General features: G+C 40.7%; 1 protein-coding gene across 1 annotated transcript; it reads right to left on the reverse strand.

Moving 5' to 3' along the window:
* Window positions 1-189: 189 nt before the first annotated feature.
* LOC106606541 (neuroblast differentiation-associated protein AHNAK) lies at window positions 190-16,244 on the reverse strand. The gene is made up of 5 exons (XM_014202817.2): window positions 16,110-16,244; window positions 7,954-8,010; window positions 7,172-7,295; window positions 6,885-7,060; window positions 190-5,164 (listed from the first exon to the last, which is right to left on the reverse strand). The coding sequence occupies exons 2-5, from the start codon at window positions 7,954-7,956 to the stop codon at window positions 683-685; spliced, it is 4,785 nt and encodes a 1,594-aa protein (XP_014058292.2). The 5' UTR covers window positions 7,957-8,010; window positions 16,110-16,244; the 3' UTR covers window positions 190-682.
* Window positions 16,245-16,398: the final 154 nt, after the last annotated feature.

Consider the following 16,398-nt stretch of genomic DNA (forward strand, 5'->3'; position numbering starts at 1 on the left):
GTTACCCATGAGAGTTTGAGCTTTCTGTGTATATGATTATATAACTTGGTAAATGTTTATTTATCTAGATTTCAGTGATGAATATCCAATCAGAGGAATTCAAGCCTGTCATTTAATTCTACAGTATCGTATGGTTGTAGTCAATTATAAATTAGTAGTCGATCATCAATAAATGACAAAGAAACATAATGGATATATTAATATAATAGTTTATTGGAAAAAATATCTCATGAATAGTTTAATTACATTTCACTTTTCAACTATTGTTTTTGCTTAAAATGTAAAGATGACATCTTCCATACAGATTGTGTCCCCTTTGTGGGTGAAATAGGTCTGAATTGTGACAGATACAATACTGAGGCATTTGTAAAAATGAGTATACTTCCAAGTGAACAGAATTTGGGAAATAGTACCATCATTTAAATAGGTTTGAGTACACATAGTTCTAATGAGCACATTTTCCTTCATTTTGATGTCAACTGTTTAAATATAGATGTAGCATATGGATGAATACAAACATATCTGAGACAAATCTACATAAAAAAGAATGACACGTTTATGTTTTCTACATAGAAACAAATCACATCCTCAACATGGAGTCAACTGTAAACTCATGCACAAATGGAATGGTGCTTATTTACAAAATAGTTGCATTCATGTTGGTTTATCCCAAGTCTAAGGTTCACATGGCTGGAAACCAGGAATAATCTGCATCGGGATCTGTGATGTTCAGACCAAGCATATTGGAGAGGCTTATTGATATCCTGTTGTTTTCATCCGATGAGTCTAATGCATCTGAGGTGATTTTTGCTTTGAACAACTTCAACCGCTCCATGATGTTAATAGGTCCTGAAGGTGATGTCTCTTTCCCTCCTTCAGTCAAAGATACATTCACTTTAGACAAACTGACCTCTGTACTAGCTGTATCAAGGCCTCCTTCAAGCTTTGGTGTGTCAATGGCCTCAAAAATGGCAGCATCTTGGAGCGCACTCTCAATCTTGTTGTTCTGTGGAAGTCTGTGAAAGGTAAACATGGGTACTTCTACCTGACCACTCTCTGTTTCATCCCCACTCTGCTCTTCCTCATTGTCCATGTCAGAATCTTTATCTTTTGAGCCAGAGAATCTTAACCTTGGCCACTTTAAGTGCCATTTTAACTTACTTTTGTGAGTGTCATCTATTTTGATGTCAGGTAAATTGACATCCAAATCTGGTATGTCAACACTGGCCTCAACGTCAGGAGCAAAGAGACTCCGTCCAGTTGTACTAATCTCTCCCTCAATTTTGGGGACAGAAACTTCCACATCAGGCGCATTCACATCTGCACTGGCATCAAGTTCTGGTTCCTTTATTCTAGGTCTTGAGAGACCAAACTTTGGCATCTTAAAATTAGGCAGTTTTCCAGAGGGAGCCTCAATGTCAACATCTGGAGCTTTCAGCTCGACCTCAGGGCTTTTAATGTCTCCCTGCACACTCAGATCAATGTCTGGGACACTTACTCCAATCTCTGGGGTAGAGAGATTAAGATCAGAAGCATTCAATTCCACCTCAGGGCCGGAGAGGTCAGCTTTTGGTAAACTTAGATTTACATCTGGAGCACTGATATCACTTTCAACATTAGGAGCAGATAGATTTTGGTCTGCTTGAGGTACATCTACCTTTGGGGCTACAAGCCCAGTCTCAAGTGTGGGAACTAAAATATTTATGTCAGGTGCATCAACGTCAAGGTTGGGTTCCTCCAGTTTATGATTTGAAAGACCAAATGTGGGGTGCTTAAAATAAGAGAATTTGAATTTGCCTGAAGTGGCATCCGTATCTATATCTGGAGCTTTTAGATCTACTTCATATCCTTTGAGGTCAGCTTTAGGTGTGTTGATATCTATCTGTGGTACATTCACTTCACCCTCAAGTTTGTAGGCTGAACGATTGAGCTCTGGTGTTTTCAGGTCTAGATCATGAACTTTAAGGTCTACTTTTGGTAAATTCACATCAACCTCAAGAGCTGAGATGTCTAAATCTGCTGTCTTCGGATCAGCATCAACATTAAGGTAAACATTTGGGGCTTGAAGATCTACATCTAGTCCTTCAAGGTCCATTATGGGAAAACTGATATCTAAATCTGGAGCAGAGATATCTCCTTCAACCTTTGGGGTAGAAAGGTTCAGCTCTGATATTTGCAGCTGGTTGTTGGTGGCTTTTTGGTCAGCTTCAGGCAAACTGACATTGATACCTGGAGCAGCAATGTCTCCCTCAATTTTTGGAGCTGAGAGGTTGAGGTCCGGTGCATTCAGGTCTAGATCAAACCCTTGAATATCTGCTTTTGGTAAATTCACATCGACCTCTGGAACTGATATGTCTGAATCTTGTGTCTTAAGCTCAATTATTGGAACCTCAATGTTGAGATTAGGGGCTTTAAGGTCTACTTCAGACAAATGAATATCAAGACATGGAGCAGCGATGGCTCCCTCAATTTTGTGGGTAGAAAGATCAGGTGTTTTCAGCTCTATAACACAGGCTTGGCGGTCAGCTGTTGACAAATTGACATACACATCAGGAACAGAGACATCCAACTCTGGGGCCTTTAGATTAGCATCCAGGTTTGGTCCTTTAACTCTTGGCCCTGTTAAACCAAAATTTGGCAGTTTGATTTTAGGCAAATTGAATTTTCCAGAGGGAGCATTACGGTCAACATCTAGGGCTTGAAGATCTACCTCTGGACCTTTGATGTCAGCTTCAGGGAAACTGATACTCAAATCTGGAGCAGCGATGTCTCCCTCAATTTGGGGGGCAGAAAGGTCCCGGTCTGGTGTTTTCAGCTCTACTACAGGAGCTTGGAGGTAAGCTGTTGGCAAATTGACATCCAGATCAGGAACAGAAACATCCAACTCTGGGGCCTTTAGATTAGCATCCTGGTTTAATCCTTTAACTCTTGGCTCTGTTAAACCCAAATTCGGCAGTTTGATTTTAGGCAACTTTAATTTTCCAGACGGAGAATCAAGGTCAACATCTGAGGCTTGAATATCCACAACCTGTACTTTGAGGTCAATTTCAGGCAAACTCACATTGTGATCTGGAACAGCAATGTCTCCCTCAATTGCTGGTGCTAAGAGGTTGAGGTCTGCTGTTTTCAAGTCAATGTCAGGCCCTTTCAGATATGCTTCAGGTAAATCAACATCTAATTCTGGGGTGTTAAAATCAGCATCTACATCAAGTTCCGGTCCTTTTACTTTTCTCATTTTTGGCCATTTTATTTTCGGCAACTTGAATTTTCCAGAGGGCGCATCAAGGTCTACATCTACATCTGGTCCTTTGAGGTCAGCTTCAGGCAAACTGACATTGAGATCTGGAACAGCGATGTCACCTTCAATTGCTGATAGGTCCAAATCTGGTGTCTTCAGACCAGCATCAACATCAAGGTCTGGTCCCTTCACCTTATGTCCAGACCAGTTAACTTTGGGCATTTTAAAAGTTGGAAATCTATGTTTTCCAGAGGGTGCCTCAACGTTGACCTCTGGTGCCTGAAGATCTACATCTGGACCTTTCAAGTCAGCTGTGGGTAAATTGACATCGACATCTGGTGCACTTATATCCCCGTAAATGTTAGGGGTAGAGAGACTCATGTCAGGTACAGTCAGATTAGCATCCAGATCCATTTCTGTCTCCTTCACCTTTGGACCATGGAGTCCAAATTGAGGCTTCTTTAGGTTGAACAACTGGAATTTTCCAGAGGGAACATCAATGTCAACATCTGGAGCATCGTGGTCAGCTTTGTGTAAATTAAAATCTACATCTGGTGCGTGTATTTCTCCATCCGTGTTTGGAGTGGAGTGATTCAAGTCAGGTGCAGACAGGTCAGCATCTATGTCTACTTCGAGTCCCTTAACCTTGGGTCCAGAGTGTCCAAACTTTGGCTTTTTTAGAGTAAGCCATTTGAATTTCCCTGAAGAGGGCTCAATGTCCACTTCTGGTGCGTTAAGGTCTACTTCAGGGCCTTTGATATCTGTATTTGACAAATTGGTGTCCAAATCAGGTGTGTCAAGACCTGTAACAACATCAGGGACAGAGAGACTGAGGTCAGGTACCTTCAGATCTGCATCAACATCTGGAGCTTTTATCTTTGGTCTAGAGAGCCTGAACTTGGGCTTTTTGAGTGTCGGGAACTTAAATTTGCCAATGGGAGGATGAATGTCAACATCAGGGCCACTCAGCTCTGCTTTGGGTAAATTCAATTCTAAATTTGGGGTGCTCATCTCACCCTCAATCTTTGAGGTAGAAAGATCAACGGTTGGTTTCTCCAGGTCTGTCTTAACACCAGGGGCTTTGACTTTAGGCCCATAAAGACCAAATTTGTGTTTCTTTAAATGAGGCCATTTGAATTTACTCGAGGGAGCCTCAATGTTGATATCTGGAGCATGCAGATCTACCTCAGCTTTTGGTGAACTCAAATCTACATCTGATGCACTTATCTCTCCATCAATGTTGAGAGTGGAGAGATTCACGTCAGCTGCAGACAGGCCAGCATCTATGTCGACATCAGGTTCCTTCACTTTTGTTCCAGATAATCCAAACTTGGGCTTTGTTTGAGTTAGCCATTTGAATTTGCCTGAAGGAGCCTTTATGTCAACATCTGGAGCTTTCAAGTCAGCATTTGGATTATTGAAATCTACATTTGGGGATTTAATTTCCACACCAGGGGCTGAAATCTTCAGGTCTGGACCAGGGCCTTCTAAATCTCCTGATATGTTCACGTCTCCCTTTGGTGCTTTGGCTTTTATGTGTGGTAGATTGAAGTGAGGCATTTTTAATTTCTGATCCTTGTACTTAAATCCATTTGTCTTAACCTCTGGTTTCTCCAAGTCAAGTGATGGATCTGGAGTGCGGAGCTTTGGTATTAATAGACTGTCTTCAAGGCATCTGAGGGTGCCATCGAGATCTGCTCCTTTTATTAAAGGCCTAGACATTCCAATGGTGGGCATTGTGAATTGTGCAGCACCATCAGTTCCAGGTGTGTCCAATGTCACATTGGGCAATTCCCCATTCAAAGTGGGACCATTGATTTCACTCTTCAACCCCCCTTCAGCATTTAATTGTCCACTGAGGCCATCGACCTCGATAGTTGGTGCCTCAACTGATTGCTGCATTCTGCTGTAGGTATCCTTGAGCATCTGTAGACAAATAAATAGTAAATAAAGCATAATGCTATGTGGTACTCAGTGGGCAAATATTAAGGTATTGATCCACAATACATTCTTTTATTACCTTCAGAAAGTATTCAGACCTTGACTTTTTCCACATTTTGTTACGTTACAGCCTTATTCTAAAATGGATCAAATAAAACAAATTCCTCAGCAAACTACACACAATACCTGATAACAACAAAGCAAAAACAGCTTTAAAAAAATAAACAGAAATATCTTATTTACATAAGTATTCAGACCCTTTGCAATGAGACTCAATGTAGCTCAGATGCATCCTGTTACCATTGATCATCCTTGAGATGCTTCTAGAACTTGATTGGAGTCCACCTGTGGTAAATTCAATTGATTGGACATTATTTGGAAAGGCACACACCTGTCTATATAAGGTCCCACAGTTGACAATGCATGTCAGAGAAAAAAACAAGACATGAGGTCGAATTGTCCGTAGAGTGCCGAGACAAGATTGTGTCGAGGCACAGATCTGGAGAAGGGTACCAACAGATTTCTGCAGCATTGAAGGTCCCCAAGAACACAGTGGCCTCCATCATTCTTAAGTGGAAGAGGTTTGGAACCACCAAGACTCTTCCTAGAGCTGGCCGCCCAGCCAAACTGAGCAATCGGGGGAGAAGGGCCTTGGTCAGGGAAGTGACTAAGAACCCGATGGTCACTCTGACAGAGCTCCAGAGTTACTCTGTGGAGATGGGAACTTCCAGAAGGACAACCATCTCTGCAGCACTCCACCAATCAGGCCTTTATGGTAGGGTGGCCAGACGGAAGCCACTCCTCAATAAAAGACACATGAAATCCCGCTTGGAGTTTGCCAAAAGGCACCTAAAGACTTTCAGACCATAAGAAACAAGATTCTCTGGTCTGATGAAGCCAGGATTGAACTATTTGGCCTGAATGCCACGCGTAACATCTGGAGGAAACCTGGCACCATCCCTATGGTGAAGTATGGTGGCGGCAGCATCATGCTGTGGGATCTTTTTCAGCGGCAGGGCCTGGGAGACTAGTCAGGATCGAGGTAAAGATGAATGGAGCAAAGTACAGAGAGATCCTTGATGAAAACCTGCTCCAGAGCACTTAAGACCTCAGACTGGGGTGAAGGTTCACCTTCCAACAGGACAACAACCCTAAGCACACAGCCAAGACAACGCAGGAGTGGCTTCAGGACAAGTCTCCGAATGTGCTTGAGTGGTCAAGCCAGAGCACGGACTTGAACCTGATTGAGCATCTCTGGAGAGACCTGAAAATAGCTGTGCGGTGATGCTACCCATTCAACCTGACCGAGCTTGAGAAAATCTGCAGAGAAGAATGGGAGAAACTCCCCAAATACATGTGTGCCAAGCGTTATACCCAAGAAGACTCAAGGCTGTAATTGCTGCCAAAGGTGCTTCAACAAAGTACTGAGTAAAGGGTCTGAATAATTATGTAAATGTCATTTTCCAGTTTTTTATTTTTCATAAATTAGCTAACATTTCTAAAAACCAATGAGCGGAAAAAAATGTCTAATCAATTTTAGAATAAGGCTGTGACGTAACAAAATGTGGAAAAAGTCAACGGGTCTGAATACTTTCTGAAGGCACTGTAATTCTTCAAAACTGAAAAGAACCTTGGAACTATTATGTCAGCATAGTGCAATGACTGCTGGCATAAATCATGAAGTACATTTGATTCTGACACTTACATCCCCAGGATCTTTGAGGCCACCATCCAATGAGCCGAGACTGACGCTGGCTTTCAGATCCTGCTTTGTCATAACTCTCATGTTGTCATTGTAAGGCTCCATGATCTTGAGTAATTTCATCCTGTCATCTTTACTGAGGTGGTTCAGATTGATGGTGACAGCGACAATCTCATTGTCTAAAAGAGTAGAGAGAAGAAAAAAGTTGTACTAATAATTATCTATTATGATTTGCATGTTATAATTATGAATGTTTTTGATCATAAATTAACTTGTATGTGACATTTTACCTTCTTTTAAGCCAATCTTATCAGTGTCACTAGGGTCTGTGATTCCAGTGATGACAACTCCTCCTCTTTGTGAATCTTCCAGGACCAAGCTTTTGGAGTAACGTCTTTGCTGACTTTCCCCATTCTAGTAAGATGTCAAATAAAATGAAATAACAATTGTAGTCACTGTCATGAAGCAGCACCCGTTTGTAACAGTTACATTAGCATGTGTGCAGTATTCATCCAAAGTGGCCTAAGAATCTGGTAAAACAAATTATCTGTATGGTTTGAGGCTCTGATTTTTTACACTGTGAATACACCCCAGGATAGATTGTTCTCGTAAAAACAAGCTGACTCCCTCTTGGCTCCTGCTCTTTAAAGGGGCAATCTGCTTTTCAAGCATTAACAAAGAGTTCACCTGCCATTATTATTGTAAAAACCTGAGGGATGGGGCTGGAGAAATGTTATCACTCTCAAATTCATAGATAGAGCTATGGTTACAAGGACTGACCAGCCATGATATAAACATTATAGTTTAAAATATATTTTGAGACTATACAGGGTTTGTTTACAATGATATTGTTTACTAACAATGAAGTAAAATGTGCTTATATTTTTGGTTCTGATGGATTATGACAGTTGACCTAAGCACACAAGGCACATAAGTTATATTCTTCATGAATCAATGGAATATATAATTTATTTAAGTACAAAAATGGATATACCAATCTCAAATTGTCTTTTTAATGGGAAGCATGAAAGGTTATAAAATGTCAGGGAATGTTATAAATGATTTGACTCACCATGATTTCTGAAGTTTATTTACAGCGGCATATCAAGAAAAAGGTCCTCACTATAACCTGTAAAAACAACAACAAAAAAGAAGTGAGGTACAGTTTGTCTTTACTATCAGTTTTTAATGTGAATGTATAAGCAAAACTCCCTCTAAAATAAGACATTTAATCTTACAGGGTTTGATGTTGCTCAACAATAAAATGTACATTGAAAAATCCTTAAGGAGGATTTTCCCCTATCATTTTGTAGGGGCCAAATTAAAAATGTATTTCAACTTTATATTTTAACTATTTTTATTGAAGGGTAGCTTTGGAATTATTGCATTTACTAGTTACAAAACTGCCTCACATTATTATAATATCCGTATGTGGTGATATAGCTGTTAATGAAAACTTTTGTGAGGTGTAGCTAACAGAGAAAAACCACATCCTCTTCCAGCTCGGTGGGTGAAACATCCACACACAAACACAGTTGCACACAGTTGCACACAGTTAATGCATCTCTGATCAGACTTACACCTAAACAGTCTTTGCTAGACTTTTGCTATGTCACAAGATAAGGCAGGAGGTGGGATGAATGCTTGAGCATTTCACAAATGGAGTGTGATTTACGTACAGAATAATATGAAATGCTCTGAGACCAGGTTGCATAACTTAACATGTAAAAACCAACCAAAATAGTCATTGGACTATGTCTGTTGAAAGGTATCATCAATATTGTTATAATGACAATAATTATCTTGATAACCACTCGAAAGCTTTTGACAAAGCTCTCTGCCTTTAATTTACTGCTGGCTGATTGACAGAGAGAGTGACAGCGACACCCACACACAGACAGCCGCACGCCTTAGCAACCCCAGGAATGGCCACTGCCAGGATGCTCAGGGGAATGTTTCCCAAACAAGTTGGTTTAGATGCACGATAGCTTACATGCCATACTTACTACCACAGCCACATACTGCCACACCCACTACTCTCATGAATGTCAACGTGTTCACCTGCATTGTGATACTGAGGGTTTGGGCAGCATGTCAGAAAGAGGGAATGGTGTAAACTGAATTATGAGTGCCATGATATTGGCTTCAAAACATTACATTATTGTACCAGAAGGGGCGGACTGGGACAAGAATCCAGCCCAGGCATTTTATCCATACCAGCCAACATCACTGTGCACGCTGCCAACTCATCCACAGCCATACACACACATCCCATCCCCATACCCTACTTGGACACAGGCAGTAGTGCTGACACATAACATTGGCAGTACAGTATGGCGTTTCTCAACAATTGACAGTACCAGTGACTGACTTCCTCCTCAACTTTTCTTTGTACAAAACAATATATTTTTTACTTTTACCCCCCAATTTCATGGTATCCAATTGGTAGTTACAGTCTTGTCTCATCTCATCACTGCAACTCGGGAGAGGCGTACAGACGTACAGACTCAGGAGAGGCGATGGTCAAGAACCATACGTCCCCGAAACACAACCCAAACAAGCCACACTGCTTCTTGACACAATGCCCACTTAACCCAGAAGCCAGCCACACCAATGTGTCGGAGGAAACACCGTGCACCTATCAACCGTGTCAGCGGGCACTGCGCCCGGCCCGCCACAGGAATCGCTAGTGCACAATGGGACAAGGACATCCCTGCTGGCCAAACCCTCCCCTAACCCGGACGACGCTGGGCCAATTGTGCGCCTCCCCATCGCGGCCGGCTGCGACAGAGCCTGCACTCGAACCCAGAATCTCTAGTGGCACAGCTAGCACTGTGATTCAATGCCTTAGACCACTGAGCCACTTGGGAGGCCCTCCTCAACTTTTTTAAGCAGCTCATGTTCAAAAGAAACAATATGTAAAAACACAATATGTAAAAACTGCTTAAGCCTTATAAGGCTTATCAAACAGACGTTATAAAAGCCAAGCTAACGACTTAGGCTATATTGGAAATTAGTACCTGTTATACACTATATATACACAAGTATGTGGACACCCCTTAAAATTGTAAGCAAATCCTCATAGCAATGTTCCAACATCTAGTGGAAAGCCTTCCTAGAAGAGCTATTAATGCCCATGATTTTGGAATAAGATGTTCGACGAGCCGGTGTCCACATACTTTTTTCATATAGTGTATGTGTTCCCTTGAATCAACACCTACCCTGAGTGTTAATTACAGTCCAGACTAACATTTCCCCTGGTGTCAATGGTCAATATCTTTTACAGTTGGTGGCACTAGTCCATGATTTGGGTAATCATCTTTTAAAGTCTTTCATAGTCTTTCATAATTATTCTAAAGTGTAATGAATAAACTACTGTGGTATTCAAGGAATAAGTTGTTTCATCTAACACGTCCAAGCAGGAATGCAGAGATTTAGCTCATACATTTAGCTCAACAGTAAATTATTGCACCAATAAGTGCAGATAGAGCAGCTTGCTATGGAGCACGCAAGCTATTTACATGCATTGGACAGACGAGTGTAGGGTGCGAGATGCGACTGAAATTTTGCAGGTGGGGAGAGAGCGAGAGAGGGTGGAGGAAGAGGCTTGGCTTGAAGTGCTGGGCATCTTGTTGTTATGACATGTATTATCTGAATTCGGCCCACAGAATTATACCTACGGAAGAGCTGCTTCTATGAAGGATCTTTGAATGTCTTTGAACTTCAGAGAGTTGGCTTGATATTGGACCCGCTGGCTAGCTAGCTAGTACGGGAAAATAAAAAAATAAAAAATACAAATAAATGTATGAAATATGCATTCACTACTGTAAGTCGCTCTGGATAAGAGCGTCTGCTAAATGACAAAAAATGTAAAAAAAAATGTAGCTAGCTAACAAGGTTCTGCGTGCAGAGTGGCACCTGAATTTAAATAAAAACATGTCTTACCTTTTTGTTGTTAATAAATCCAATGTGAAACGTGATAACTATAGTATCCTTAACCAGCTTTGAAAAGGTTAATCCATTCTCTAATGAAAAATCTCTCTCCCTAAATTTCTGAATCACGCTTGCAACATCAGCAGGTTACTAAACTATGCTTTGGAGGGGGAGGGGCAGGTTGCCTACACGCGCACACACTGGCAAAGATTTTCAGCTGGCTGGCAGGCAGTCACTGGAATAAGTTTCAGAGTGAGGGCTTCGCATAGGAGCTTTGTTGTGTTTTTTGTGGGACTGGAAACAAATGCCCGGAATGTAAAAGAACGTTATTAACCGGTTCCCACACTTTTAAAATAATGGTTCTGGTCCAGAACAGTATAAATTACTTTCGTTTGCGGTTCTGATTCTGTTCCTTGAAAAATTCCTTTCTTTTCTGGTTTTTGGTTCTGTTCCATGAATCGGTTCCAACCCCTTGTTTTGAGTGAGGTGACAATGTATACTGAACAAAATGAAAATGCAAAATGTTCATATGAGGAAATCAGTCAATTTAAATAAATTCATTAGGCCGTAGTCTATGGATTTCACATGACTGGGAATACAGATTATGCATCTGTTGGTCACAGATACCTTTAAAAAAAGGTAGAGGCGTGGATCAGAAAACCAGTCAGTATCTGGTGTGACCACCATTTGCCTCATGCAGCACAGCACATCTCCTCCACATAGCGTTGATCAGGCTGTTGATTGTGGCCTGTGGAATGTTGTTCCACTCCTCTTCAATGGCTGTGTGAAGTTGCTGGATATTGGCGGGAACTGGAACACGCTGTCATACACGTCGATCCAGAGCATCCAAACATCCTCAATGGGTGATATGTCTGGTGAGTATGCAGGCCATGGAAGAACTGGGACATTTTCAGCTTCCAGGAATTGTGTACAGATCCTTGTGACATGGGGCCATGCATTATCATGCTGAAAAATGAGGTGATGGCAGCGGATGAATGGCACGAAAATGGGCCTCAGGATCTGTTCACGCTATCTCTGTGCATTCGAATTGCCATCGATAAAATGCAATTGTGTTCTTTGTCTGTAGCTTATCCCTGTCCATACCATAACCCCACAGCCACCATGGGGCATTCTGTTCACAACTTTGACATCAACAACCCACTCGCCCACATGATGGTCATTCACATGGTCTGCGGTTGTGAGACTGGTTGGACGTACTGCCAAATTCGCTAAAATGACATTGGAGGCAGCTTATGGTACAAAAATTAACATTCAATTCTCTGGCAAAAGCTCTAGTGGACATTCCTGCAGTCAGCATGCCAATTGCATGCTCTGTCAAAATTTGTGACATCTGTGGCATTGTGTTGTGTGATACAACTGCACATTTTAGAGTGGCCTGTTATTGTCCACAGCACAAGGTGCACCTGTGTAATGATTGTGCTGTTTAACCTGTTGGGGTGTAGGGGGCAGTATTTTCACGGCCGGATGAAAAAACGTACCCAAATTAAACTGGTTACTACTCTTGCCCAGAAACTAGAATATTCATATTATTAGTAGATTTGGATAGAAAACACTCTGAAGTTTCTAAAACTGTTTGAATGGTGTCTGTGAGTATAACAGAACTCATATGGCAGGCAAAAACCTGAGAAAAATCCAACCAGGAAGTGGAAAGTCAGAATTGTAGTTCTTCTTTTGATTCTCTATCGAAACTACAGTTTCTGTGGGGTCACGTTGCACTTCCTAAGGCTTCCATTGGCTGTCAACAGTCTTCAGAAAGTTCTTTCAGCATTCTCCTGTCACTGGGCAGATAATAGGAGCTCAGTCAATCAGTGGACTGCCTGGGGACAAAGGGATTGGATATGCGCGGTCCCGTGAGTGCGCCGTTCCTTCTTTTTCTTCTTGAATGAATATGCTATTGTCCGGTTGGAATATTATCGCAATTTTACATTAAAAATACCATAAAGATTGATTTTAAACAGCATTTGACATGCTTCTAAGTACGGTAATGGAACATGTTGACTTTTTGTCTCTGGTACCGCGCTCGCGCGTTATGCCTTTGGATAAGTGATCTGTACGCATGAACAAAACGGAGGTATTTGGACATAAATATGGATTACTTCGAACAAAAACAACATTTCTTGTGGAAGTAGCAGTCCTGACGAAGATCAGCAAAGGTAAGAGCATATTTATAATACTAATTCTGAGTTTAGGGGACCCCAAACTTGGCGGGTGTCTGTATAGCTTGCTGTGATGGCGAGCTATGTACTCAGAATATTGAAAATGTGCTTTCTCCGTAAAGCTATTTTAAAATCTGACACAGCGGTTGCATCTAGGAGTAGTCTATCTATAATTCTTTAAATAATTGTTATATATTTTGTCAACGTTTATGATGAGTATTTTTGTAAATTGATGTGCACATTCACCGGAAGTTTTGGTGGGAATACATTTTCTGAACATCACGCGCCAATGTAAAATGCTGTTTTTGGATATAAATATGAACTTTATCAAACAAAACATACATGTATTGTGTAACATAATGTCCTAGGAGTGTCATCTGATGAAGATCGTCAAAGGTTAGTGCTTCATTTAGCTGTGTTCTGGGTTTTATTGACACATGTCCTTGCTTGGAAAATGGCTGTGTGATAATTTTTGTCTATGTACTCTCCTAACATAATCTAATGTTTTGCTTTCGCTGTAAAGCCTTTTTGAAATCAGACAATGTGCTTACATCAAGGAGAAGTGTATCTTTAAAATGGTATAAAATAGTTGTATGTTTGAGAAAGTTGAATTATGACATTTTGTTGTTTTGAATTTGCCACCCTGATATTTCACTGGCTGTGTCCCGCAGGTGGGACGCTAGCGTCCCACGTAGCCCATAGAAGTTAATCAGCTCTTGATATGCCACACCTGTCCGGTCGATGGATTATCTTGGCAAAGGAGAAATGCTCACTGACAGGGATGTAAACAAATGTATGTATGCACAAAATGTATGTGCATATGGAACATTTCTGGGATTCTTTTATTTCATCTCATGAAACATGAAACCAACAGTTTCCAAGTTACGTTTATATTTTTGTTCAATGTAGAATGTGCTCTTTTTATTTTATAGGCACCCTTTACTTTTTTTATGATGCATGATCTTGGCTGTCTAACTGATGACAGAGTCGAAGCAAGTCTAGTATAACCAAGAAATTGCACAAAAATAAATGCAAAATACAAAATCTTAACAGGTCCGCAAGCTGCCAGCCATTCACCTTTTTCAGTTTTTATTTTTATATAAAACAAATATTTTTGTGTGTGTCAGTTTCGACCTGCTCACCCAACCAAAAAATGTACCAGCCCTTCGGGCATTTGCCAGAATTGCCAAATAACTAATCTGCCCCTGTCCACCAGCACAAATGCATTCTGTGAAAATGTAAAACCTGAGGACACAAAAATTCAGTTATAACTTTTTACTGGTCTCTTTTTGTTTCATGAAAAGGAAAAAGGTTTTCAATCTCTGACTAATACTAGAGGTAAAAGAAGAAGTAAGACAGTTGAAGAAAGTAGGTAGTTGTGGCTTTATTATTGTGGCTTCGTTTAAAGGCCAGAAAGAATCCTACATGAATGGCTTGGTATGTAATTCATATTGTAGATTTATATCACAACAAGCAACACATTCCATATGTAAGGGAGGTCTATGAGACAATGATGGAAATAATATTGCATATTTGATAATAATTGTATGGTGGCTTCATTCTCATCTGACCACTATGGAGAATGTAATACAACAGCAACACCTCAAACAGATATCAAGTAACAATGGTACTATAAAAGACACTATGGGCCGGTTTCCCGGACAGATTAAGTATAGTCATGGACTAAAAAGCTTGCTCAATGGAGAATTTCATTCCAGGACTAGGCTTAATCTGGATCTGGGAAACCAGCCTTATATGTTTGATGAATAGTAACCCACAAGCAAAATCCACTTCATTGATTTATTTACAGTTCTGGGCATTAAAGTTTATTTTTCAAAATGCCTTGCAAGGGTGATGCCAAGTTCATTAGAAACCATCCAACAGCAATAACCCATGTGCTGAAATACATTACTGAAATATGCCACTACCACTACCTACACCTACACATCGATATAATCCCCATAATTTCACAATGTTCAGATAACACAACAAATTTGCTCAGACGATGACTCACAAACCCACAACCAGACAGCAATTATGGGTGTATCTTCAGGAAACTAAATGGATCGAAACAACTACACTAAAAGCACAACAAATAAAACAACCATCCTTTCTTGCCACATCTTCAAATGAAGCTGTAAGGTTACACAGGTCGATATTTACTTTTCAGATATCTACATGTTTTCTCATGTATATTTATTTCAAGGAAATGAAATGAGGGACTATTTAATCTGAATAGCAAGACATTTAAAATGGAATAGTATTGCTGCGAACAGCAATGAACGGGGTTCACAGGATGACAGAAAGGACACAAGATCAGTTGGAAAACAAAGCAAGCACTCTATAATGTATGCATATTCTTTTATGTGCAATTATGAGTTGAAATACAAAATCTGAAGTGAATCGGACATAATTTATCAGGAGAAGAGGATTTTTAGTATTAGCGTTACAAAGAATGAATTGTTAACCCAATGAGCTACAGACTTTTGGGTTGTACCATTAGATTTTTCTATTTATTCTGCATTCATTGGTACCAACCATTAGTCTGTGTTTAACGGGGGCTGAGTAGAGTGATGTTAGTGAGACGAGGGGCCCGGTTCTTTTTATAAAAACGTCTGTATGGTTTGAGCTACAAACTATTAAAAGCTTTCTATGAAAAGCTGAGACTCTCACAAACTATATAATGCTCACATGCTACACAAGAGTCATTAGAAGGTAAGGGGTTCTTCTACATAGAAGATAATAGGAAATCCAAGGACATTGTGTCTATAATACTGTAATAAGCTCACATGTTTGCTGTCACAAATGCCAAACTCCACACAGTTGTCACTGACTAGTTGGATATTCACCTTTGTCAATAAAACTCATGAATGTAACTGTTTAGGGCTGGGGTCTCAGGACTTATAAGGTTCATTCTATTACCAGTTGACACAGCAGAAACAAGAGCACTAAATTATGATTAAAATTTCCATTGTACCATCAGCACGAATGACATCAATTTGTTAAATATCTTATTCTAATGGCACCAAAAACCTTATAATGTGGCCGCGTAGCTCATATACATATATGCTGGGCCTGTACTGGGCTCAGATTTGGGTATAGGATGGGAAGGACTCACCTTGTGATGCTCGTAGATGCGTCCTCTGAAAGCCCAGGCAATGTTGTCTCCTCTGTACCTTAGCTGTTCTGTCAACCTAAGAGGATCTGTGTTAAATACATTGTGTTAAATGCTTTCTCTGACCGCAACCTGAGCTGTATAACAGGTTAGGCAGCACCTAGACCGCCTCCCCAATGCCACCCCAACCCCCACTATGAACTTTTTCACAGGGAGAGGGATGTCATGCACATTTACAGGGCTGGTGACAGCCGAAACCTGCCAAGAGAGTGAGAGAGAGAAATTGAGATTT

Source organism: Salmo salar, chromosome ssa01, assembly GCF_905237065.1.
Source record: "Salmo salar chromosome ssa01, Ssal_v3.1, whole genome shotgun sequence".
In the NCBI taxonomy this organism is placed as follows: Eukaryota; Metazoa; Chordata; class Actinopteri; order Salmoniformes; family Salmonidae; genus Salmo; species Salmo salar.